This window comes from Rhinatrema bivittatum, chromosome 14 (genome assembly GCF_901001135.1).
Source record: "Rhinatrema bivittatum chromosome 14, aRhiBiv1.1, whole genome shotgun sequence".
NCBI lineage: Eukaryota > Metazoa > Chordata > Amphibia > Gymnophiona > Rhinatrematidae > Rhinatrema > Rhinatrema bivittatum.
The window spans coordinates 2,848,112-2,871,490 of record NC_042628.1 but is presented as its reverse complement, the minus strand read 5'-3'; the positions used below and the strand labels follow the sequence as shown (position 1 = coordinate 2,871,490).

The 23,379-nt window shown below is 49.5% G+C and overlaps 1 protein-coding gene across 5 annotated transcripts in view; it reads right to left on the bottom strand.

Moving 5' to 3' along the window:
* PKD1 (polycystin 1, transient receptor potential channel interacting) overlaps positions 1-23,379 on the bottom strand; it is a 135,403-nt gene that overhangs the window by 94,442 nt on the left and 17,582 nt on the right. For all 5 annotated transcript variants that reach the window (XM_029577343.1, XM_029577347.1, XM_029577346.1 and 2 more), the window contains exons 2-7: positions 11,513-11,584; positions 10,815-10,886; positions 9,879-10,048; positions 9,106-9,741; positions 7,187-7,367; positions 913-1,127 (exon numbers count right to left, since the gene is read on the bottom strand). In XM_029577343.1, the coding sequence (XP_029433203.1) occupies positions 913-1,127; positions 7,187-7,367; positions 9,106-9,741; positions 9,879-10,048; positions 10,815-10,886; positions 11,513-11,584 (1,346 nt within the window). The remainder of the gene's footprint in view (positions 1-912; positions 1,128-7,186; positions 7,368-9,105; positions 9,742-9,878; positions 10,049-10,814; positions 10,887-11,512; positions 11,585-23,379) is intronic.

Genomic DNA, 23,379 nt, shown 5'->3' with positions numbered 1-23,379 from the left:
AGCCCTTTTTCCCAGTTCGCCTCAGGAGGACTTCCTAACCCCCGCTGACTGGCCTCCCTTTTTCCCTATTAGCCACGACCCTTAAACCCCCGCTGACCGGCCTATTTGTTTTGTTATGTGGCTTATGCGCTGTCCATAGCAGAAGTAAAGTTACGCGGTAGGGGACCCCAGCAGGTGCTTGTGCACATAAAGACTTAGGTGCTGACTCCATTTACAGACTCACCCTGCCCCACCCGTAGTGGGAGATCCGCGTGCCGAACCGCGTCATGTGCGTATCTGCCGGCTTCGGCGTGTAGATCTCAGAGCATGGAAGAAGCTGGAGCACGGAGAGAAACCCTCTCTAAGGAGCCGATGTGAAAAGCTGCGTGCACAAGCTCCTGATGCACTAAGCTAAGGCATGCTAATGCGTTGGGCGTTATAAAATGCACACAAAGGCTTAATACACAGCAAAACCTGAGGTACAAAACGTAAAATCTGAGGTACAGGAGCCTTCTTCCAGCACCTACATCTCATTTTAGCATCCCTATTTCTACCTCTGTCTCTCCAGAGCTCAGCGACTGTTCTCAGATTTATTTTCATAGTTGCAAGCACTGGAGCTCATTTGGTCATACCCTGGATTGAGGAGTCGGTGGTAAGAAAGTAAAAAGCTGAACAATGCTCCCCTTCAGAAGCGACAAGCCAGACCAAACTCTTCCTTCCCTACAGAAATCTAGCAGGTAACATGCATAGCACACGCTTAAATGCCTGGGGTGTGCTTGCCCTGCAAGCTGACATCTCTAGGGGCAACTCCACACCGTCAGTGCAGGCTTTCTGAGTATCAAATCAACTGGGCTCTGCTTCTCTATAAAAAGGAAGATTATGACTCGAGGACCAGAATGACGGGTCCAGGAAGGACTACAAACCATGCCTTACCTTGTGGCTTGTACTCACACACAAAGGTGTGCTTGGCAGTGCACAGATCTGTGTTGCACTGCCCCGTGTACCCCATCCTGATGCAGCGGTCTGCCTGGGAAGGGTGGGGTTCGCCCGGGAGCCAGTTCTGGCAGCTTTCCAAATCAAAACCTTCTTCTGTTGACTCAGCCCCAGAACTCGCAGAATCATTAAACCCAATCCAGACCTCCAGGTTCCTGGAACAGCACGGGAAGAGATGAGTAAGAAGTATATTAGCCCTGCTCCTACCTCTAAGACTTTGCATGCCTGATAAACAGAGCCACGGATATAATCGTGAGGTCGCTGTGGACGCGCTGCTCACCTGCGCTAGTGCTGCAGACATATTAATGATTTATTTAGAAACTTTTATATACCGGTATTAGTGGGGACATCATACCGGTTTACATTTGAACAAAAGACTTGAAAATACATATTAACAGGGAGAAGGAACTGGGAGAAAGGGATTAACCAAGATCAGTAAGGAAGGAAAGAAACGTAACAAGAACAATCATAAGTTAACAAAATTAGCTCCTTAATGTAAGGAATATGTGGTAGCATGAGGTGGTGAAGGGATGGTGTGGAGGGGTATTCTATTCTGGATAGACTTGTTTGAACAGTAGTATTTTTAGTTTCTTTTTAAATTTAATCACACTTGATAAGGTGCAGGAGAAGTTGAGGCACCTGGACACTGCCTGATCAATCAGGCTGAACCATAGGGAGGATCATTTCCTGACATTCGGGCCGATTCAGTAAAGTCCGCGGGAGAGCGAGCCCGGCGCGCGCACAGGAGAGTGGCCTGTGCGCGCGATTCAGTATGCTAATTAGGCCCGGCGGTAAAACCAGGTAAAAGGAGGCGCTAGGGACACTAGCGCGTCCCTAGCGCCTCCTTTTGGACTGGAGCGGCAGCTGTCAGCGGGTTTGACAGCTGATTCTCAATTTTGCTGGCATCTGTTCTTGAGCCCGCTGACAGCCATGGGCCGGCTTCAAATTTTTTTTTTTTTTACTTTTGGAAAGTTTCGGGACCTCCGACTTAATATCACCATGATATTAAAGTCGAAGGGTGCACAGAAAGGCAGATTTTACTGCTTTTCTGTGCACTTTCCCGGTGCCTACCTTTGGGTAGGCGCTAATTTCTGAAAGCAAAATGTGCAGCTTGGCTGCACATTTTGCTTTCTGTATCCCGCGCGAATACCTAATAGGGCCATCAACGTGCATTGCATGTTGCGGGCGCTATTAGGTTCAGGGGATTGAACGCGCGTTTCTGTCCCCTTACTGAATAAGGGGTAAGGGAAAACGCGGGGTTAACAGTGCGCTCCGTCAGAGCGCACTGTACTGTATCGGCCCGATTGTGGGGAAGGTTTGCAGCAGCTATGTGTATTAATCAAGCGAAAAGCATGTGAGGAAGCTCCCCTCCCCCGTCGCATAAAGAGACGGCTGCCTGTCTATTTACACGCAAACTCCTTAAAATATAAATCCCAGCTCTGACTTTTCTTTGAGTGCAGAATGGGGTATCTGTAAATCCCAGGGAAGTTTAAAAACACGCCATTTACACGCATGAGCGACTTTGAAAATTCAGCCCCTAACTTCCTTTACTGGCGGCCCCTCTTCTCCCTCCCAGCCAAAGCATTAGTACCTAGGTACTCGTTACTTGTGGCTTCTTTTCCATGCACTTCTGCCAGCTCCCTTCAGCGGTCCCTGCTGCCCCTCAGATTGCACGAGGCAGGCACTCATTAAGCTCCTCCGAGCGTTTCCTGGCACAGAGGGACTGGTGCCATGAAAAGCAAAAAGCAAACCAGACCTGCACAGGCCAGGGAATATCCCGTGCAGCCGTATGGGGAGCACCATCCTTATCTACAGAATCATTACAAATGCTGCTTCTCTGCAACAGCTGCACAGGAACCTAACAGCTGCATTTTCTTTCAGAAGATCTGTGGGGAAAACAGACACATGGGGTACATTTTCACATGTAAGCAGTTTTTAGGGATGTAAGTGGTCCACCCATCCAAATCCACTATCAGGCTGAGAGGCTGGAAGTTCACACACATTGCAACAATGCACAAACGTTTAGCTATGGAGAAAAGAGGTGCTCCAGGGCCTTTTGCAGCTGTGGTTGGAAACTACACAGGTAGACAAATACATGTATTTTACACCAAGGTTTGAGATGGCACATGCACGCGTGTAATTACACCACTGTTTGCGTTGCGATGGCGAGTGCACGCGTGTACGTTCACCACTGTTTGCGATGGCGAGTGCACGCGTGTACATTACACCACTGTTTGCGATGGCGAGTGCACGCATGTAATTACACCACTGTTTGGGATGGCGAGTGCACGCGTGTACGCTACATCACTGTTTGAGATGGCGAGTGCCCGCGTGTACGCTACATCACTGTTTGGGATGGCGAGTGCCCGCGTGTACGCTACATCACTGTTTGGGATGGCGAGTGCACGCGTGTACGTTACACCACTGTTTCAGATGGCGAGTGCACACATTCACAGGTGTTCAGCGCACGAGAAATTGGAAACCTGGCGTTTGTCCTGGTAAGTGCTGAATTTAGCCAGACAAACTAATATTGCTCCCTTACAGGTAAATTTTAAAAGAAGCGCCGTGCACCCATAAACACACGTATTGGGCACGCGAGCAAAAATACGCTTAAATGTATATCGTGCTTGCAAGTACACGCGTATCATTTAAAATATCCCTACTGCGCGTATGTGCGGAGCCTTTTACCTGTGTACTCACAGGTAAAAGGCTCCGGGGGCAGGGAGAGAGTCTGATACTCTAAGGGGGCACTTGCAACCCAGGGTGGGTTTGGGGGACCCTTCCACCCTAGGCAGCCCAATGTAATATTGCCCCATCCCCCAGTGTTCAGGATCTCTGTGGCCCAAAATCTCCAGACTTCGCCGCCTCAGGTTACGCAGGTCACATGATGCACGTTGCCATGGTCAGCCGTGCAAAATCTGGGGGTTACAAGTGTTGTCTTGGCCCCACTCCTCCTCTGCCTCCTTATTCCTGATGCGCACACACTTCCCGGCTTCTTAAAATCTGCGTTACTCATGCACAGCCCACATACAAGCAACGCTTTTAAAATCTACCCGTCTGACTCTTACATTTAGGGACTCATCTTTATTTGCTCATTGGCCACCTTCAGGCCGATGCTATACTGCGCGCTGGCTGCAGTGCGCGGTTTAACCCGCGATTCCGCATGCGTCCATAATCCCAATGTAAAACGGGGTGCACCTAGGTAATAGCGCTCATCACATCTGTCTCTGGGGGACGAGTCTCCGGTCCTCGTGCGCGCCCGCACGCAGGGAGCGAGGACGGATTACCGTCCATCTCTGGGGGATGAGTCTCCGGTCCTCGTGCGCGCCCGCGCGCAGGGTGCGAGGACGGATTACCGTCCGTCTCTGGGGGACGAGTCTCGCGCCTGCGCGCAGGGTGCGAGGACAGATTCCCGTCCGTCTCTGGGGGACGAGTCTCAGGCCCTCGTGCGCGCCCACGCGCAGGGAGCGAGGACGGTGCGCGCCCGCGCGCAGGGTGCGAGGACGGATTACCGTCCGTCTCTGGGGGACGAGTCTCCGGTCCTCGTGCGCGCCCGCGCGCAGGGTGCGAGGACGGATTACCGTCCGTCTCTGGGGGACGAGTCTCCGGTCCTCGTGCGCGCCCGCGCGCAGGGTGCGAGGACGGATTACCGTCCGTCTCTGGGGGACGAGTCTCAGGTCCTCGTGCGCGCCCGCGCGCAGGGTGCGAGGACGGTGCGCGCCCGCGCGCAGGGTGCGAGGACGGATTACCGTCCGTCTCTGGGGGACGAGTCTCCGGTCCTCGTGCGCGCCCGCGCGCAGGGTGCGAGGACGGATTACCATCCGTCTCTGGGGGACGAGTCTCAGGTCCTCGTGCGCGCCCGCACGCAGGGTGCAAGGACGGTGCGCGCCCGCGCGCAGGGTGCAAGGACAGATTACCGTCCGTCTCTGGGGGACGAGTCCCAGGTCCTCGTGCGCGCCCGCACGCAGGGTGCGAGGACGGTGCGCGCCCGCGCGCAGGGTGCGAGGACGGATTACCGTCTCTCTCTGGGGGACGGTTCCCTATCCCTCCTTCCTAGCAGCCCTGTCTTTCAAGAAGCCTCCTCTTCCAGAAGGAGTTGATTAATTTGCCTTTTTCACCAGGGAAGTCACATCCTGTTTATCAGAGAGGAGAAATGGGAACCCTGCAACACAGTCATGAATCCAGCAGCTGTTAATAAGATTTGAACGATTTTTTCTCTGCTCGGCAGCAATTTCTCCCTTTCACGGTCCATCGAGTGGCACTCAGAGCAGCTGAAGGGCTAAATCAATGGGAAGAGAAGCTATCCAAGAACCCTACTCACTCCCCCCACTCAGTAAGGTTGCTTCACAGGCACACTCACTCCTCTTACAAAGTCACTATCATATGTTGTATAATCACTCAGTCCTTCTGCGGACTTTCTGCTACCTCATGATATATTTACAAAAGGGACATCCTAGGACAAAATGTTTCTTTGTAAGTCCCAATATAAAAGAATAGCAATAAAAGCAATGCCCAGGTTGGGAGGAAGGGGTATTTTAAGGCTCTGAGACTCAGATTTGGGTGGAGATAGCATTCACAGCTGCTCTACTTTTTATAGACATGTTTATAAAGAAGAGCTGCCAAGCTTGCATCTGGAAGTGTTGACAAGAGCTAAGACAACACAAATCCTTCCTTGCAGCAAGCGATGCTGTAAGCAAAAGACGACTTCCCTCAGAAAATGGAAGTCAGATTGGATCCATTTTGTGGTGCTTGAGTTACGCTCTTATGGCTAGAAGATCAGCTGGGTACCAGATGCAGGGACAGACCCAGAAGAAGGGCACGGTCCATTGTCTATGTGAGAGCAGGAAAGGGGCTCCATTGATTAAGAAACACGGGCCGTGAGCAGGCAAGGAACAAGGATGCCCCCCACTTCCCAAGCTTTTATTTATGAATAAAAATAACGTCAAGACACACGTGGCATTTCCAAACTGTACATACCACCTAAACCTCCAAGGTTTCCATGCACGGGAGGGGACGTTCCTTCAAAAGAATGGAGGCTCAAGATCGAGAGGTCATGAGATGAGGGTAAGAGGGGGGGATTCAAGAGTAATCTTAGGAGATATTTTTTTACAGAGAGGGTGGTGGATGCATGGAACAGACTCCCAGTGGAGGTGGTGGAGATGAGGACAGGATCTGAATTCAGGAGAGCCTGGGACATGCACAGGGGGTCTCTGAGGGAGGGGGGTGTGGATGGCTGTACGGTCTTTGTCTGTTCCCATGTTTCTATGTTACAGAGAGGGTGGTGGATGCATGGAACAGACTCCCAGTGGAGGTGGAGGAGATGAGAACAGGATCTGAATTCAGGAGAGCCTGGGACAGGCACAGGGGATCTCTGAGGGAGGGGTGTGTGGATGGCTGTACGGTCTTTGTCTGTTCCCATGTTTCTATGTTACAGAGAGGGTGGTGGATGCATGGAACAGACTCCCAGTTGAGTTGGTGGAGATAAGGACAGGATCTGAATTCAGGAGAGCCTGGGACAGGCACAGGGGGTCTCTGAGGGAGGGGGTGTGTGGATGGCTGTACGGTCTTTGTCTGTTCTCATGTTTCTATGTTACAGAGAGGGTGGTGAATACATGGAACAGACTCCCAGTGGAGCTGGTGGTGATGAGGACAGGATCTGAATTCAGGAGATCCTGGGACAGGCACAGGGGATCTCTGAGGGACGGGGTGTGTGGATGGCTGTACGGTCTTTGTCTGTTCTCATGTTTCTATGTTACAGAGAGGGTGGTGGATGCATGGAACAGACTCCCAGTGGAGGTGGAGGAGATGAGGACAGGATCTGAATTCAGGAGAGCCTGGGACAGGCACAAGGGATCTCTGAGGGAGGGGTAGGCATTGTAAAGCTGAATTGGCTGGCATGGACAGGCAGACTAGAGAGGCTGCATTGGTCTTTTTCTGTTGTCATGTTTCTAACAAGCAACGCTGCTAAAACAGATGGAACAATCCCAGGGGACTGAGCCCTGCTAATGGAAGAGGATAGGTCCTCAATGCCAAGCCCCAGATTATTCAGCAGCGAGATACCATTCTACAACGAGTTATAAGTGCATCTGCTACAGGGGACACCATCTGAGGCAGAGGCGAAAATCTCCAGAGATTGTAGAGATTACGGCAATGCTGATGAGTCGAGAGCGAGGCTGGGGTATCAGTGCACGACGACGTTGCTTTCGCTTTTTACCTGGTGATGTGCGTTATCAGAAAATTCCGCAGCTCAGGATCACTCACGGTGGCTAAAGCCCCATTTCCATGGTCCCGACAGTACTGCTGGGCCTCAAACCAGTCAGCTTTTCCCAGGATCAGCTGGTAGCAATGCCCGTTTCGGGGGAAGACCAAGCCATCCAAGGGACACATTGGAGAAACTAAAAGAAAAACAGAAGTGGAAACTCATCACATGAGCTTAGCCACAAAGTCCAGTAATGACCACATCAACCTGCGGCCATGCTAACGTGAAGAAAGCCATGATATGTTTAGAAGTGGTCCACCCAATGGAAGCCGAGGTCTACGGCGGGGCCGGAGGTTACAGACTCGCTGCAGAATGACTTGGACAGCCATGAGAGTGTGTGCGACCCATTCTAGAAACCCAAGGATTGACTTGAGACAGTTTCATCACAGGCATTGCTTGCTTTCATCTTGTTTAGCCTGGATTCTGTCTTCCTTGATTAATACAGAGGGAGAGCAAGTTTCAGCAGCTACAGTTTTGCATGCACAGAGAACACGTAGGGGCTTTAGGGCTAATTTTCAAGGCAGCTTTAAATGCGTTGCCACTGGGGCCAAGATGATCTGCTCATGTTTGTTTAAGTCTGTTTTAGTTTTGTTATTGTTTTATGAAGGAATCTTCTTATGAGTGTCTTTCTGCAAGCCACTTTGAAGCAAGGATAATGTAGCCTTCACATTTTTATAATAAATACAATAAGCCTGCCTTGCCCTTTCCTGGGTGTGCATGGGATCGGCACGGTTTATTTGCTCCTGTTTACTGGGCTCCCGTGCAGGTCTACGTGTGCATAAAGTTGAACGTGACTGGGTAAATGGCTTCTGGACCCTGGAACGCAGTGTGCGTAAAAGCACGCGCAAAATCTCCTTGATACTACATTTACATGCAAGCAGCTCTGCTCATTGCTCCTTACAGCGTCACTGCCTCATGCGCACCTCCTGAAAACCCAACCCAAGAGCCCCTTGCGATCGGCATTCACATTGCCCATCAAGGTGGCCTTTGAAACTCGTGTGGTAGGACAGGGGAGCTCGATCTCAAGCACTCACTGAGCTGCATTTGGTTTGATAATATTCTTTGGCAGGGGAGAGAAAGAAAGTTGGTAATTTGTAAAGCAAAGTGTGATTTTGTCCCTCCAAATACAGCACAGCTGGTTCCCCGGAGAGGTGACCGGGTGTTTATGAAAGTCTGGGGGGGGGGGGGGGGGGGGCGGTGCCCTTGCTTGCATGCGTGGATGTGAGATGTCCGAGCGAGCGTGAAAAGGAGCCGAGGAGGAGAGAAGGCCTGCAATGCACACCTCCCACTGCAAGAAAAAGGCTGCGAAAAGTCAGGGCCCAGAGTAGCAGAGGCTTTACCACACCTTCCTCTCTAACCCATGAAGTCCCAGCGTCCTATCTTTAAAAATGTGGGGCATAATGGGTTAAGGACCAAATGCTAAGCTGTACTGAAATAGTGGGAAGAAGCAGAAATAAATTCCCTCTGAAGGTGGCTTGGCCCCTTCATGTCGTTAAATACTTCTGCATTTCCACTTCAGCCGAATCTGTGGTTGCTCTCCGGTGAGGAAGGCTGCAGCTGGGACGCCCGCTTCCCTCAGCCCTGCTTTGGCTGCTGCACAGGGGTAGGGTGGGCATGGACCCCTTCACCCCCGAGCCTGCCTGGGGGGGGGGGGGGGTCCATGCCCGCCCTACCCCCTTCGTTAGCAGCTGCAGGGGCTCAGCCAGGCAATGCTTTTCCCCTCAGAAATCACTTTTCAATTCAGCTGCAAAGCACTTTGGAAAACCTTTTTGAGCCTTGTGATCTTAATAATTATTTCTGGCTTGAGTTTTTCCTCTTTCATTTGCAAAAAGAATAAGGGCTGTTTCCATTGGTCATGATTAGTGCTCACTCGCCTGTTTCTCCCCAGTCGGATGTAATGCGGTGAGTGGCTGCCATGTTGGTTCCTCCTCGGCTTCTGATGCTGACCTGCAGGCTCTCTCCTGTCCTCACTAGGGACGGACACTGCAGCTCCAACTCGTCCGGTGGGCTAACCACGCTGATTTCAGTCTGCACGGAGGTAATTCTCCCCTCCACAAACAGGGTAACAGTAACATTATATGAGCCAGGCAGGGCGTACTTATGCAAGGCGGTTTCATCAGTGCTGTTCCCAACCTGCGCCTCATCCCCAAAGTCCCACTGCAAAGTGCTGAAAGCATACGGACTCCTGATGTTCAGTGCCGCGGCTTCCAGGAGGCTGTAGGAGTCCTTCAGACCCATGAAGCAAGCAGGCAGCTCCACTGGAAAGACCTGAACGATGGACGTCCCACAGGCCTGAGCTGGAAGAGATTCCCTGCAAGTCTGCAAACAGCTGGAGGATGAATTGAGCTCCAGGCTGTGACCGCACCAACACTGGCCCTCGCTATCCAAGCCACCGTAGGTCTGGCGCCTGCCGTAGCAGAGGGTGCGGCAGGACTTCTCCGTGCAGTTCCTCAAGGACACTGATGAAAAGACGATAACCTGACCAGGCAGGCAGCCTAGGGAATCTGCTCCTGAATCAGGGACAAGAACAAGAGGGAGTTACCCGGCTTCCTGCAGAAGACAAAGTTACAAACTAGGAGACCTCGCTGCCTCCGGCACCAGGAAGCACAATCCTGTTTACTATGGACCAAACATTTCTCCCACTTACCGCAAGTCCTGATGCAGGAGGAGACGGTGAAGAGGGGAAGGCCAGACAGGGGAGCTGGCTGCCTGCATTTGGTTAGCTGAGCCTGGAGGATGGTAACGTTTCTCTCCTCCAACCAGCCTGGGAGCCAGGAAAGTTTGCAGTCGCAAAGAAATGGATTCAAACTCAGGTTTCTGCATGGAGACCAATGGGTGGAATTAGTCTCTCGCAAAAATACCTCCTGCACAGCGCTGTGTGATGGATCGGAAGAGGAAGTCAGTATTTGTTTATATGCAGAAAGGTAACGCCCTTTCAAGGGTAGCTCAAGGCAAATTACATTCAGGCACTGTCCGCAAAGAGCTTCAATCTAAGGGCCTGATTTACTGAGGCTTTCCATTCACTCTGCTTAGTAAATCAGGCCCAAGGCGACAAGGAGTGGCAGCGGGATTTGAACCCTGGCTTCCCTGGTTCACAAACCGCTGCTCTCAGGCTACAAAGGTCAACGGAGGCCGTGTCGGGCTGGAATTCAGATCAAGCCTTGCCCTTCAAAGACAGCTCCCTGTTGTACCAAAATTACTTCAATGTGTGCGTCGCTCTCCACTAACAAGGACCCACGGCAGCCTACGGCGAACGCTATGGCAGGTACGTTCCTCAGCCCTGAAAGGCTCAGCATGCTTAATATCCCAATGGCACAACCCTGCTGGTCAGTCTGCAATGACCTGAGGAAGCAGGCAGGAGCAGAGGTCTCCAGCAGCCTTGGGGGCCGCAGGCCTCAACCATCTCTCTGCCATCGTCATCTGCTGCTCACCTCCCAGGAATGCTTTCATTTCTTGCAAGGGGAAGGAGAAGCAAAACATCTGGGAGGTGGGGATGGGCGGGAGAAACGTCTCCACTACTGGCAGCTAAAGCGAACGAACGTTGAAAGAAATGCCCAGGATCGGGATGTCCGCCAAGACTTACATTTCACTTAAATTAAATAAATTATCAAATATCCCATCTTCTAATGTAGAAATCTGGTTGTTACTTATATCTCTGAAAGACAAAAAAAGAAGAGTCATACAAGTCGGTGAGGAGTGGCATGAGCCTGGGTATGAGGAGAAAGGCCCCCGTGCTTCCTGGCCTCAGACACCACAGCACTCTCTGCCTTGCTGTAAGTCTGCACAGGGAATCGCACATGAGCAGACCTGGGAACCTCAGAGCTGTTCATTAGCAGGGGATGGAGGAGAAGGGAAGACAAATGTCCTCCAACACCCCCCCCCCCTTCTAATGTACACTCTCTCTCTCTCACCACCCACCCACCCCTGTTCCCCGCTCCTGCATGACCCCTCCCCACCTATAAGTGCCAGCTTGCTGACTTGTGCACCCTCACTCTGCCCAAACCCTGGACTCACAGCTGCAGACTGAGCTGTGTCTGTGGCAGCCCCTCGAAGCTGCCTGCAGTGTCTGCTCCAGACTCGGCCCTCTCCTCCCGCTCCCTGCAGGCTTACTGAGGAAGGGCAGCGCTGGAGCTGTGAAAGGAGAGGTCTGGAGCTTCCTAGAGACCCAGCAATAGATGCAAGTTCCTCACATTCCCAGCTATGCCCACCACGACTCCCTACATCTGTTATTCTGGCTGTTCTGACCAGGGAGCAGAGCACAAAAGGGCAGCAAATACTTACAGTTCCTTCAGAAACGTCAAATTTTTAAACAGCTGAACCTCTAGAAATTGTATCTGGTTACTTGAAAGATCCCTAGGAAAAAAGCGAGAGAGATAAAGGTCAATATTACTCAACGTGGGGCCCTTGGATCTCACAGAGGCCTGAGGAAGAGCTGTCCCCAGTGTCCAGAAACAATTACTGCTATTATAACATCAACTGCATTACTCTTCTGGATGCACAAGGGGCTTTTTAAATGTTTAGAGAAGCAGTTGATGCAAACTATCTGGACAAGGAGATCAATAAAACAGGAGCTCCTCTTGGTCAATCATTTGCTACAGCATATGGAAAAATAATGGATTAGAAATTGTATACAGAGTGGGGCCATTTCCTACAATTCCACAGTGCGCCCTGGTGGGGTCTCTCTTAGTGTTACGGGGTCAGGACGAGGAGAGAGCCTTCCCATCCAATCCTTTGGAGAGAGAGAGGGGGACTGGTAGGCAACCGGGGTGAGTATGGGATGGTGGGAATCAGCGTTTGTTATGATGATGAGGACAAATATGATTTAAAAAATGTGTGTCCAAACGAACATTACGCTCACCAGATGCAAATCTTTTGGAGGTACCATTTGATTCCAGTCCACGTGGCTGGGGCCTCGTCATGTGCAGTCCCTCTCCTAATGAATGCATTACCCAGAGAGCTGCGTTTTATTCAAGATGTTACCTTTTTTAGAAAGCACGTGAAGGCATGTTATTTCAGGATGTTTTTAACCTATAATGTTTGTAATTGGTTTTTTTGTATATCACATTGTGTTTACTGTTCTGTTATTTTGTTATTTATAGATGTTTTGTTGCACTTTGCATTGATCATAATGTGATTACAAGAATAGCTAAATAAATGAATAAATATTGAATGATGTTATGCACTGATGCCTTTTATGTGATGATTTGTTTTGTATTTTGACTGAAAGGGAGGGATATGAAGTGGTGGTAGAGAAGATAGCACCCCATTTTCCAGACTCTCTTACAACAGATCACGTACCATCAGGAAACACAGACAGTAATCATCATATTCATTTTAAGTTAAAAACGGGTGGGTTCCACTCCCTGCTCTGGTCTGACAACACATCTTGGAGCCCCCGGAGTCGGCCCCATCAGAACCACCTCAGATATACCCGATCAGCCAGGCAGTACAAAAGATTAAAGTGGAATCCATTAACTGAGCAAGGTTACAAAGGTGTCTGCTGCCGACCTGGCTGTACTTATCTGACCAATTCACCCACCATGCTAATTATTCAGTTCCTACTAATTGATTGCCCACTCTGTTGCCTGCTAAGTTAATTGCTTTGATACCAGTGACTGCTTGTTAATTTACTCTCTCCATGCCCTGCTATGTAACAACGAGCCCAGGCTTTGCTGCTATTCATAGGCTGTAAAAGTCCTTTGGTGATTTCTCAAGACAAGGCGACTAATGAATTGTGCAAATATTCATAACCCTCCCAGATGTGCTCTGGCTGCAGGTGATCCATGCATGGCGGAGGAAGTGAGAGAGTGCCAATAGCCATCTCAGGTCACAGCTCAGGCCTTATCTCCCCCTCCCCCCACAGGAAGGGGTCCAGTTCTGCTGCCGCTCTTCCTAGACCAAATCATTTACAAAACTAGATTTGGTTTACATTGAGCAGTTTGTAAAAATAATTGCATTGACTGGAAAGCCTGAAGAGGAGGTTTTTAAGACAATGAGAAGCTCCTTAATGTTTTCCAAGTTCCAGCAGGGGATCGATACCAGTAACGAGGGCGTTGTCTAGGACAGGAAGACTTTTTCCAGTTTTACAACTGTAGGCCCCCCTTCTCGCTGCTGCTACCCCTAGTCTGAGCCGGAGGCACAGACTGGCAAGTGGCCCCCAAGGATTTAACCTTTTCTTGTGCTGCACTAACACCAAATAAATTAGTAATCAGGACTAAATTGCTTTCTAGGAAAATCATGTCTGTGAGCAAATAATTAGTCATTGGTGAGTTTTTCTTCCAAAAACATTAGTAAGCCCCTGCCTAAGCTCCTGTGAACTTTTCCACTGTGCAGCTCCATCTGGTCAGCCTGGGCACCTGCACTCCAGAGTCCCCACCCTAGATCCTGCCCTCTCCAGCCCCTACCGGACACACCCAGCTGCACGCACAGCTCTACAGATCCCAGACAGACACCTGCATAAGACGTCTCTTAATACTGCTGAACAACTTTCACAATATAACTTGGGACTGTACGAACCCCACTGTCCCACTCAGGCAATGTACAGGCCCTGCTCCAGGGCCTTCCCTGAAATGTAGAGGACACGCTCAGTCGCAGGGCTCTGTCCCACTTCATTGTCACCCCAGGGGGGGAGCTAAACCTCCAGGGCCCAAGATGTGGGAGTGGAAACTCCTCACTGCACGTACCTACTGCGCCTGAAAGTGAGCGCACTCTGGAAGCCCAGGTGTACTGTTACCTACCCAGGTAGATGACCTTCAAAATTGTCCTCTTAGTCCTTAAAATAGCAGCCTGAAAGGGAGAATTCTGATTGGCTAAAGAAAATCACATGCCACGCCTGTCTTTTGTGCTTTCTTACTCTAAAACAGGGCTTCCCAAACCTGTCCTGGGGACCCCAGAGCCAGTCGGGGTCTGGGGTCCCCATATTCATTGTGATATCCACAATGAATATGCATGAGATAAATTTGCATGTCAGTCAGGGTTTCAGGATATCCACAATGAATATGCATGAGATAAATTTGCATATCAGTCAGGGTTTCAGGATATCCACAATGAATATGCATTCGATACATTTGTGTCTCCTGAAAACCCGACTGGCTGTGGGGTCCCCAGGACAGGTTTGGGAAGCCCTGCTCTAGAGCCTGTCCTCCACCATAGAAAGTCTCATGGAGCCTGGCTCCAGGATGAGGACCAGTGGTCAGTGCAGATACACAAGCCCGAGGCAGTGATGACTGCAGGCTGGAAAGGAATCCAGGAGACTGCAGTTCTGGCATTAAAGCATGCTAAACACCTGGCTTTTCCATCACAAGCACTAATAGCAGTGCTAACATGCATAAACTAGCTTGTATTAGCGTTAATTCAAAATCGATGCAAATGTTTGCAAACTAGTTTATTACCTATTAGTGCAGTGAAAAAGAATCACACTTGGTAAGTTTGTCACAGAACATGAAAGGGCTGAGAACTGGTAGTTATTGCACCTTCTCTCAGCTTGCTATGGGCAACAGAAGGAAGGTCACATAAAATGATAGATTCTGTTTAGTTCCTTTGCTGGATGCTACAGTTTTAATTTTTCTATTTCACTAAACCGTGGAACCCGGCATTCAGCAGGGTAAGAGACATCATCTGCCCTTTAGGTCATTCATGAACATAATTTGCTCCAATTCAGGAAAATCATTTAAAAAGAGAACAAAACTACATCACGTCTATTCAAGTTTTACTGTTGCTGGAATTTTGCCAAAACAGTAATGGGAAAAGCAGATCCAAATGGACAACACTGCTTATGTGCATCTCCACAGAGAGTGATCCATTACTGAATGACCTCACTCAGTCTATAAATGCAAAAAAAAATAAATCCTAGGCCTACTAATTATCATCTCAGTAGCACTACCAGACATGTGCAGCACCGTACAGATACACAGAGGCAGTCCCTGCTCCGTGGAGCTTACAATGTAGACAAGACAAACAAGAGGTTTCAGAAAATGCAGGGACAACAGTAAATCTGCTTAAAATCAAGAAGGCTGAGATCAGGGTTTAAGATTTAAACGAACTTCACAAAAGGGGGAGTGCATTTAGGATCACTTCAGCCGTTCCCAGCGTACAGCACAGAAACGCAAGTCGGCAATGGCAGAGAAGACCCTAACACTAAATGCAACCAGCTTGCCCAATATTTCCACAACAAGATCGCCACCCTTGCCTCCCGCTTTCCCCCTGCTCCTTCACTTAACAAATTTACCCCTAAAGAGACAGACTCCAAAATGGACACATTCGAAAGCACCTCCCCCTCTGAAATTTCTGCTATACTTAAGAAAATGCGACCCGCTACCCACCCCTTTGACATGATCCCCTACAAAATGCTATTGACAATCCCAGACAGCATTTCCCAACCGCTAGCTGATATTATCAACATCTCCGTTTCCACTGGAGATGTTCCCTCCCAGCTCAAATCAGCCATAGTAAAACCCATCCTTAAGAAACCGAAACTTGACCCTACCGACTTATCCAACTACCGACCTATCTCCAACCTCCCCTTCGTCGCTAAAGTCCTTGAAAAAACAGTCAACACTCAACTGTCAAACTACTTAGACCAGCACCAGATACTCTTTCCATCACAACACGGCTTTAGAAAGAGCTTCAGTACTGAAACTCTACTACTCTCCCTCACCGACCTCGTCATCAGAGGCTTTGACAAAAGTCACACATTCATTCTAGCCCTATTAGACATCTCTGCAGCCTTCAACACTATTAACCACACTATTTTACTTGACAGTCTAGCTGACATTGGCATCTCTGGGACCCCACTTCGCTGGTTCAAATCATACATAAGCGACAGACACTACCAAGGTAAAAATTGAAAACCACAAATCCGAGCCAATCGATATCACAAGGGGCGTACCCCAAGGCTCCTCCTTATCATCCACACTCTTTAACATATACCTCCTCCCCCTCTGCCAGCTACTCTCAAATCTCAACCTCCCACATTTTGTCTACGCTGACGACGTGCAAGTGCTTATCCCCATCACCGACTCCATCTCCAACGCCCTAAAAAGATGGGACAGTGCCCTCTCATCCATCAACTGTCTACTCACCCAACTCAACCTAGCCCTAAATCCTAACAAAACTGAACTTATGATCATTTCACCTCAACCCATCAACCCCGTACCCACCCCCTCAGCCAACTCTCCCCTCGCTCCCCCAGTCCTCTCGCAAGTGGTAAGAGACCTAGGTGTCACACTTGACCCTCAATTCAGCCTACAGAAATGTATCTCCTCCACCATCAAAGACTGTTACTACAAATTACACACCCTCAAAAAACTCAAACCTATCCTGCACCTCAACGACTTCAGAACAGCCCTACAAACCCTCATATTATCTAAAATAGACTACTCAAACGCTCTACTCCTAGGTCTCCTGAAGAACAGCCTTGCCCCCCTACAGCTGCTTCAGAATGCAGCTGCAAGAATATTAACCGGCTCCCGCAGAAAAGAACACATCACACTGTTCTCAGACAACTTCATTGGCTCCCCATCACAGCCAGAATTCAATTTAAAACACTCACCCTTATTCACAAAGCCGTCCATGCTCTGGTTCTCAGACTGTTTACACATCCGTTCCTCCTCCAGACCCACCAGAACACCCTACACCACAAATATTCACACACCTTCCCCCAAACTCTTCCATCTCACAGCCACCAAACAACGTGCAATATCCCTAGCTGGACCCTCCTTATGGAACTCTATGCCCACCCACCTACGCCTTGAAACCTGCACTAAGAAATTCAGACAGAACCTCAAGACCTGGCTGTTCACACGATCCTACGCATGAGCCCCCTCTTCTAATCACTCCTACTCTCCATCACCCCTCCTCCACCCCCGCCCCCTAGGTCCATGACCGAAAACTCCTTTTCTTAACTCTCCCCCTCTAGTACTTTATTGTACAAAATCTATACTTTTATTTAACTATGTTTTTGTGTTTACCTATTTCTACAGCATAACCTTGGTTTCCCGCACCCTCCCCCCCCCCCCCCCCCCCCTCTCCCCAGTTTCTATTATCAGTTTCACTGTAAAGCCCTGTTGGCTACTTATTGTTCTATGGAAACCGATGTGATGTTTTCTTAACGAATGTCGGTATACAAAAACTTTAAATAAATAAATAAAATAAATAAGAAGAGCCCAGATCAGAGCCACTCGCCTGATGAGGAGGTGGTAGGTGAGAGAAATGGGGGCTTGATTTTGAAAGCCACTTAATGGTGCTCTGAAAATCAGTTAGGGGCTTATGTGTGTAAAAGTCCACGCTAAACCCCATTTCCTTCTATACTTTTGTCTGCACTAGCAAGAAGCATTCCTGGGGCAGTGAAAGCACGCGAAGCATTAACTCAGTGACTTGAGAAGAGGAATTGCAAGGTCAGAATGACACTGAAGGAAGAGAAGTCAATCAGCTGAATTCTGAATACATTTTAGTAGCTCTGCTTGCAGTAATGGAGATAATGAGAGAGAGGATAAGCATTGCGCTGAAAGAAGGAACAGATTCTGGGGATGTTTTACAGAAGCAAACAACAGGTTCTAATATGCAGAGGAGGGATTGGGAGGATGATTGTCTTATCCCCAGCAATAGAAAGAAGTGAAGGTGATAGGAGGGCTTGGGAAGAAAGACGAGAAGTTGTGTCTTGGCAGGAACTGAAGGGAGTCTGGAGGAATCTCGAGGTTAATTGTGCAAACATTCCCTCGGCTCCCAGTCAGAGGAGCACAGGGTGGCAGAAGCAAAAGCCCTAGTGGGTCACGAGCCAGTACCAGAATTTATAGGATGGGATTTTTTTCTAAATTCGGAATTTTTGGATCGCAGAACTCAACTATGGATGATCAATCAAAAAGGGAACAAGGCCAAACCTAAGTGGCTTGGGGGGTCCTGCTCTTGGCCGTCCAGCTCCCTATGAAAGTCTCCTCACCACACTACAGAAGGCAAATCACTGCATGCCGAGAAATTATCAAACCTGGCCAACAAGGGTCAGAAAAGGCGAGGCGAAGTGGCTGGAGGCCTGGGCTCTGCTTCCCAGCGTCCATCTGCTCGGCCACTGACTCGCCACGGGAGCCACGAGGAAATCAGAGCCCGCTGGGTGACTGAACTACAGCTCCTTGTGGCATGGAGAAAAGGAAAACTCAGTCTCATGCCCGCTGGCAACAGAGCCATCCATGTGCCCAAATGCTAGGGGTTATTATAGCCCCTGTACAGAGTAGCTGGGATTATTCGTTTCTCTGTATTCTGCTTATTTGAGCCAAGAATCTCTCTTTTTCCAGCTGACACAATCAGTTTTTTTCTGGTTCCTTTACTTTTGGCTCCCGCTCTGCACCTTCTGAAATGCAAAACGGAAGCGTGGCCACTGGCACTGGCACAGCTGACTTTTCCAGACCCTAGGAAACTTTCGGTAATAAAAAGAGAATCTAACTGGTTCCATTGTACGGTGCCCAGAAGCTGCAGCAGATTAAACGGGGAAGCTTCTGTTTCTCTTCCACAGGGCGACAGCTGGGATCCCTGCATGAAGCCACATGTCAGAGTCCGCACGCTCAGCCCGGCTTCCCTTCCTTTTGGTTAAAGTCTTGGATCTAGGACGTTCCCATGGGCTGCATTTACAGCTCACGTTTCCTGCTTAATCTTTATTTTTCTCTAAATCCCTTAGCAGAAAGTCTATCCTTCCATAAGCAGAAGGTTATTCAGTTGGAGCTCTGCATCACATGCGACCTTGCACACGCCTCGAGGTTTCCCGCCTGGTGTTTCACGGGGCTGCTGGGACGCTGGCCGGGACCCTGAGAATGACAGCCCCTGACCTGCGGGCTTTAAAAAGACGCTTTCCCAGCAAAGAGGCAACCCAAAGGCTGTTGTTGGGGGAGTTGCTATGTAAGGGATGATATTTTGCTGCTGCTACTGCTGTGATGAGGAATTCATTGCGCTGGTAGGGAGTGCAGGTTCTTTTTAGCTATGAGATAGGACCTGTCCTTTTCCTAGTGAGAGTAAGGTTGGTTTTAGGGACTAAGAGGTCAATATTCAGCGATGCATCAAGCAGCAAATTTATCTGGGGAAAGTTACCCACAGGACTTGCATGTGCAGGTCTCAGGTCCCCCTTCTCATTACTGGGGCCAGGAGTTCTCCCCTCCCCCTTCTGATTACTGGGGCCAGGAGTTCTCCCCTCTCCCTTCTCCTTACTGGGGCCAGGAGTTCTCCCCTCCCCCTTCTGATTACTGGGGCCAGGAGTTCTCCCCTCCCCTTTCTGATTACTGGGGCCAGGAGTTCTCCCCTCCCCCTTCTCCTTACTGGGGCCAGGAGTTCTCCCCTCCCCCTTCTCCTTACTGGGCCAGGAGTTTTTTTGTCTCTGCTCTGTTTACTGGGCTGCCAGATGTTGCTCCTGTGGGGCTCGTTTCCCATTTGGATGCAGCACAGCTGTATTGCAATGCAATGGAGCTTGTTCATTGCAGCCTTCCCATTGGTCGGATAAGAAAGAGACTGAAAGGTCTGCTGTGACACATTTACAAGTCTGGGTGCCTGGGGATGTTGAATCTCGGTCCCGGCAGGTCCTTCTCCCAGCGCAGCAGCAGTGCAGCTGCTCCAGCTGTTTCCCTAAATCCGAGAACGGAGCAGACCTAATATGGGCAAGTTATGCTTCGGCACTGAAGACAGAAGAAAAAAAGCCCCAGGCTGCCAGGGTACATTATGTAATGCTTTGGCAATATACATGTAGCCAATTTGTTTGTTATATCATCATGTGATATTAAGCTTGCTTTATTCATATCCTGCTGGGGTTTGGGGCTTATTTTTACATCTTTTTTTATGGATGGGATGGAAAAAAAGGACTGATGCAAAGTTTCCCATTAGCTCATTTTCACTTGAGATATTTTTAGATTTGATGTTTGATGTAGCAGGTCGCTAGCCCTGGATTCTGCTTCCCATCGGAAAGTCATTATCAGCGTCGGCACTGCTGGAAGTTCTGCCGGGGGATCTCCTGCAGTTCTAGAAGGATCTGCCCGATACAGAGCTCTTCCCTAGAGAAAGCACGACGCAGAGGAACCTCCCTCGTACCCTGCCTGGTACTTACTGAGGGGCCAGGGACGATGCTCAAGCAGACGTCCTTACCCGCTTAGCATTGTGGGGAGGCGGGCTACAAATATTCTAAATGCCACAATATCAACTGCAGAGTACTTTGCACCGGGCTGTCATCAGTCGGACTTAATTCCACAATGTGCATCATTGCTAACACTTTCCAATCAATAAATCTTCCTTGCCTACCACCACTGACCAATATCACTACCACCACTACCATCCCCCCTCCCCTCCTGTGGAGAGTCTATGTTTGGTTGATCCTGCCCTTATACAATGATTTCCTTAACTCTCCATCTTTCAAGCACCATCCTACATGGCTGTGTCCACTGGGTCAAAGACCTGTGGTGGGAGGAGAATCATACCAATTCTGAATTCGTGCATTTGAATTACATAGGGCTTCAGCATCATTTCAATGACCTATGGATATTAAGGCCATATCAACAATAAGTGTCAGCATTGTGATACACAATCCAGACTGAAAGAACCATCTACAGGGGGTTAGCAGCTGTCTTTATATCACTGAGAGGAGGGCTTAACTGTTAACCCCACCAGAGTAGCCGAAGAAAAGAAATCCAACATTTAGGCTACATTGTTGGAAATGGTCAGATACACCCTTATTCTCAAAGATCTAGGCTATTCAAGACTATGCATGAATTAGAGCCAAGAGAAAGGTACTAACATTCCTGGGTCTAAATGGTGATTATTAGAAGTTTATTCCAAACGTTACAGACACTATGGCACAACTTAGCATTCTAGTGAGGAACATCAGTCTAAACCAAATACAGTGGTCAGAAGAATGCAAATGGGTCTTGATGAGATATAAAAAGAAACTATGCCAAGAATGAGTCTTATATAAGCTAGACTTTGATCATGAAGTTAACAAGTAGCTCATTTAAAACAAATCAAAGAAAATTCTTTTTCACTCAGCGCATAGTTAAACTCTGGAATTCATTGCCAGAGGATGTGGTTACAGCAGATAGTGTAACTGGGTTTAAAAAAAGGTTTAGATAAGTTCCTAGAGGAAAAATCCATAAACTGCTATTACGGTAATTAATAAGCAATAATAGTTTGTGATTTATCTAATGTTTGGGTACTTGCCAGGTACTTGTGACTTGGAGTGGCCACTGTTGGAAACAGGATGCTGGGCTCAATGGACCCTTGGTCTGACCCAGTGTGGCATTTCTTATGTTCTTATGAATTGGCCAGTGATGGACACAGGATGCTGGGCTTGATGGACCCTCAGTCTGACCCAGTATGGCATGTCTTATGCTATAAGTTACTAAGTAACACATTTAAAACAAATCAAAGGAAATATTTTCACTCAATGTACAATTAAGCTCTGGAATCCATTGCTGGAAAATGTGGTAAAGGCGGTTAGCATAGCTAGGTTTAAAAAAGGTTTGAAGAAGTTCCTGGAGTGAAAGTTAATAGACCGTTATTAATCAGGTCAACTTGGGGAAAGCCACTGCTTATCCCTGGCTGTAAGCAGCATGGGATCTATCCATTGTTTGGGATCCTGCCGGGTACCTGTGACCTGGCTTGGCCACTGTTGGAAGCAGGATGCTGGGCTCGATGGACCCTTGGTCTGACCCAGTGTGGCAGTTCTTATATTCCCTCCACTTCACCATCCATCGGGAGGCCCGTCATTGCAAAGAATGGGGCCAATGACACTAGAAGCTGATCTATGAGGCATGGCACGTCTTGCCTTACACAGAAGAGGAGCAACCAATAACTAAAGCCTGCTGAGATGAACCCAAGGGAGTAAAAGGTCCCCCAGACACACAGGGCCCTTCCCTTTCAAGCATTCAAACACATGAATTGACAGGATTTTAAATTTCACTCATTATTAAACAGGCAAATGATGCCGCTCCTCTAGAATGGGAGGAACAAGATCAAGACTTAGACTTGGTGCCCCTGGTGGAGCTGAAGCCTTGTCAGACTGCTTGGCGAAAACCTTTCATAGTGAACTGCAATAATCAATTGTACTCATGATTAACGCATGAATATTGGTTGACAAATCTGTTCTACACAACAGGGGGCAGAGCTTTCTAATGTCAGAAGGACTAAATTATAGAGGACATTTCAGGGAGCAGAGATCATTTAAAATCCAAATAAGTCCAAGGTCACAAACTACCACTTTTGGTTGCTTTTCAAACTCTATAAGTGAGGAAGAGACCACCTCCTTGATGTTCATAATAATTCAGATTTCAGGCTTTAAGCTCAGCCGGCCAGGCACGGACACTGGAAACCTCCCCATGAATCTCCTGCTCCAGAGCTCAGCAGGCAGCGAGCTCCCTGCTTCCTGGACCACTGACGTTTTACATTTCTCAGGCTTCCCACCATAAACACTAAAAACGATTTCTCTGCAAACTCTAATCCATCACTGGGAGGCAGCGAGCCCGAGCAGTGGGAAGGCAGCAGGAGAACTGGAAGGCAGAGACCCCCTCCCCCCCCCCCGTGACATGGAAGGCTGGGGGAGGTCTGGTGAGGCAGAGACCCCCTCCCCACCCCCCCGTGACATGGAAGGCTGGGGGAGGTCTGGAGGAGGCAGAGAGCCCCCCCCCCCCCCCCGTGACATGGAAGGCTGGGGGAGGTCAGGAGAGGCAGAGACCCCCTCCCCGCCCATGACATGGAAGGCTGGGGGAGGTCTGGAGGAGGCAGAGAGCCCCCCCCGTGACATGGAAGGTTGGGGGAGGTCAGGAGAGGCAGAGAGCCCCCCCCCCGTGACATGGAAGGCTGGGGGAGGTCTGGAGGAGGCAGAGAGCCCCCCCCGTGACATGGAAGGCTGGGGGAGGTCTGGAGGAGGCAGAGAGCCCCCCCCGTGACATGGAAGGCTGGGGGAGGTCTGGAGGAGGCAGAGACCCCCTCCCCCCCCGTGACATGGAAGGCTGGGGGAGGTCTGGTGAGGCAGAGACCCCCTCCCCACCCCCCCGTGACATGGAAGGCTGGGGGAGGTCTGGAGGAGGCAGAGAGCCCCCCCCCCCCCGTGACATGGAAGGTTGGGGGAGGTCAGGAGAGGCAGAGAGCCCCCCCCCCCGTGACATGGAAGGCTGGGGGAGGTCAGGAGA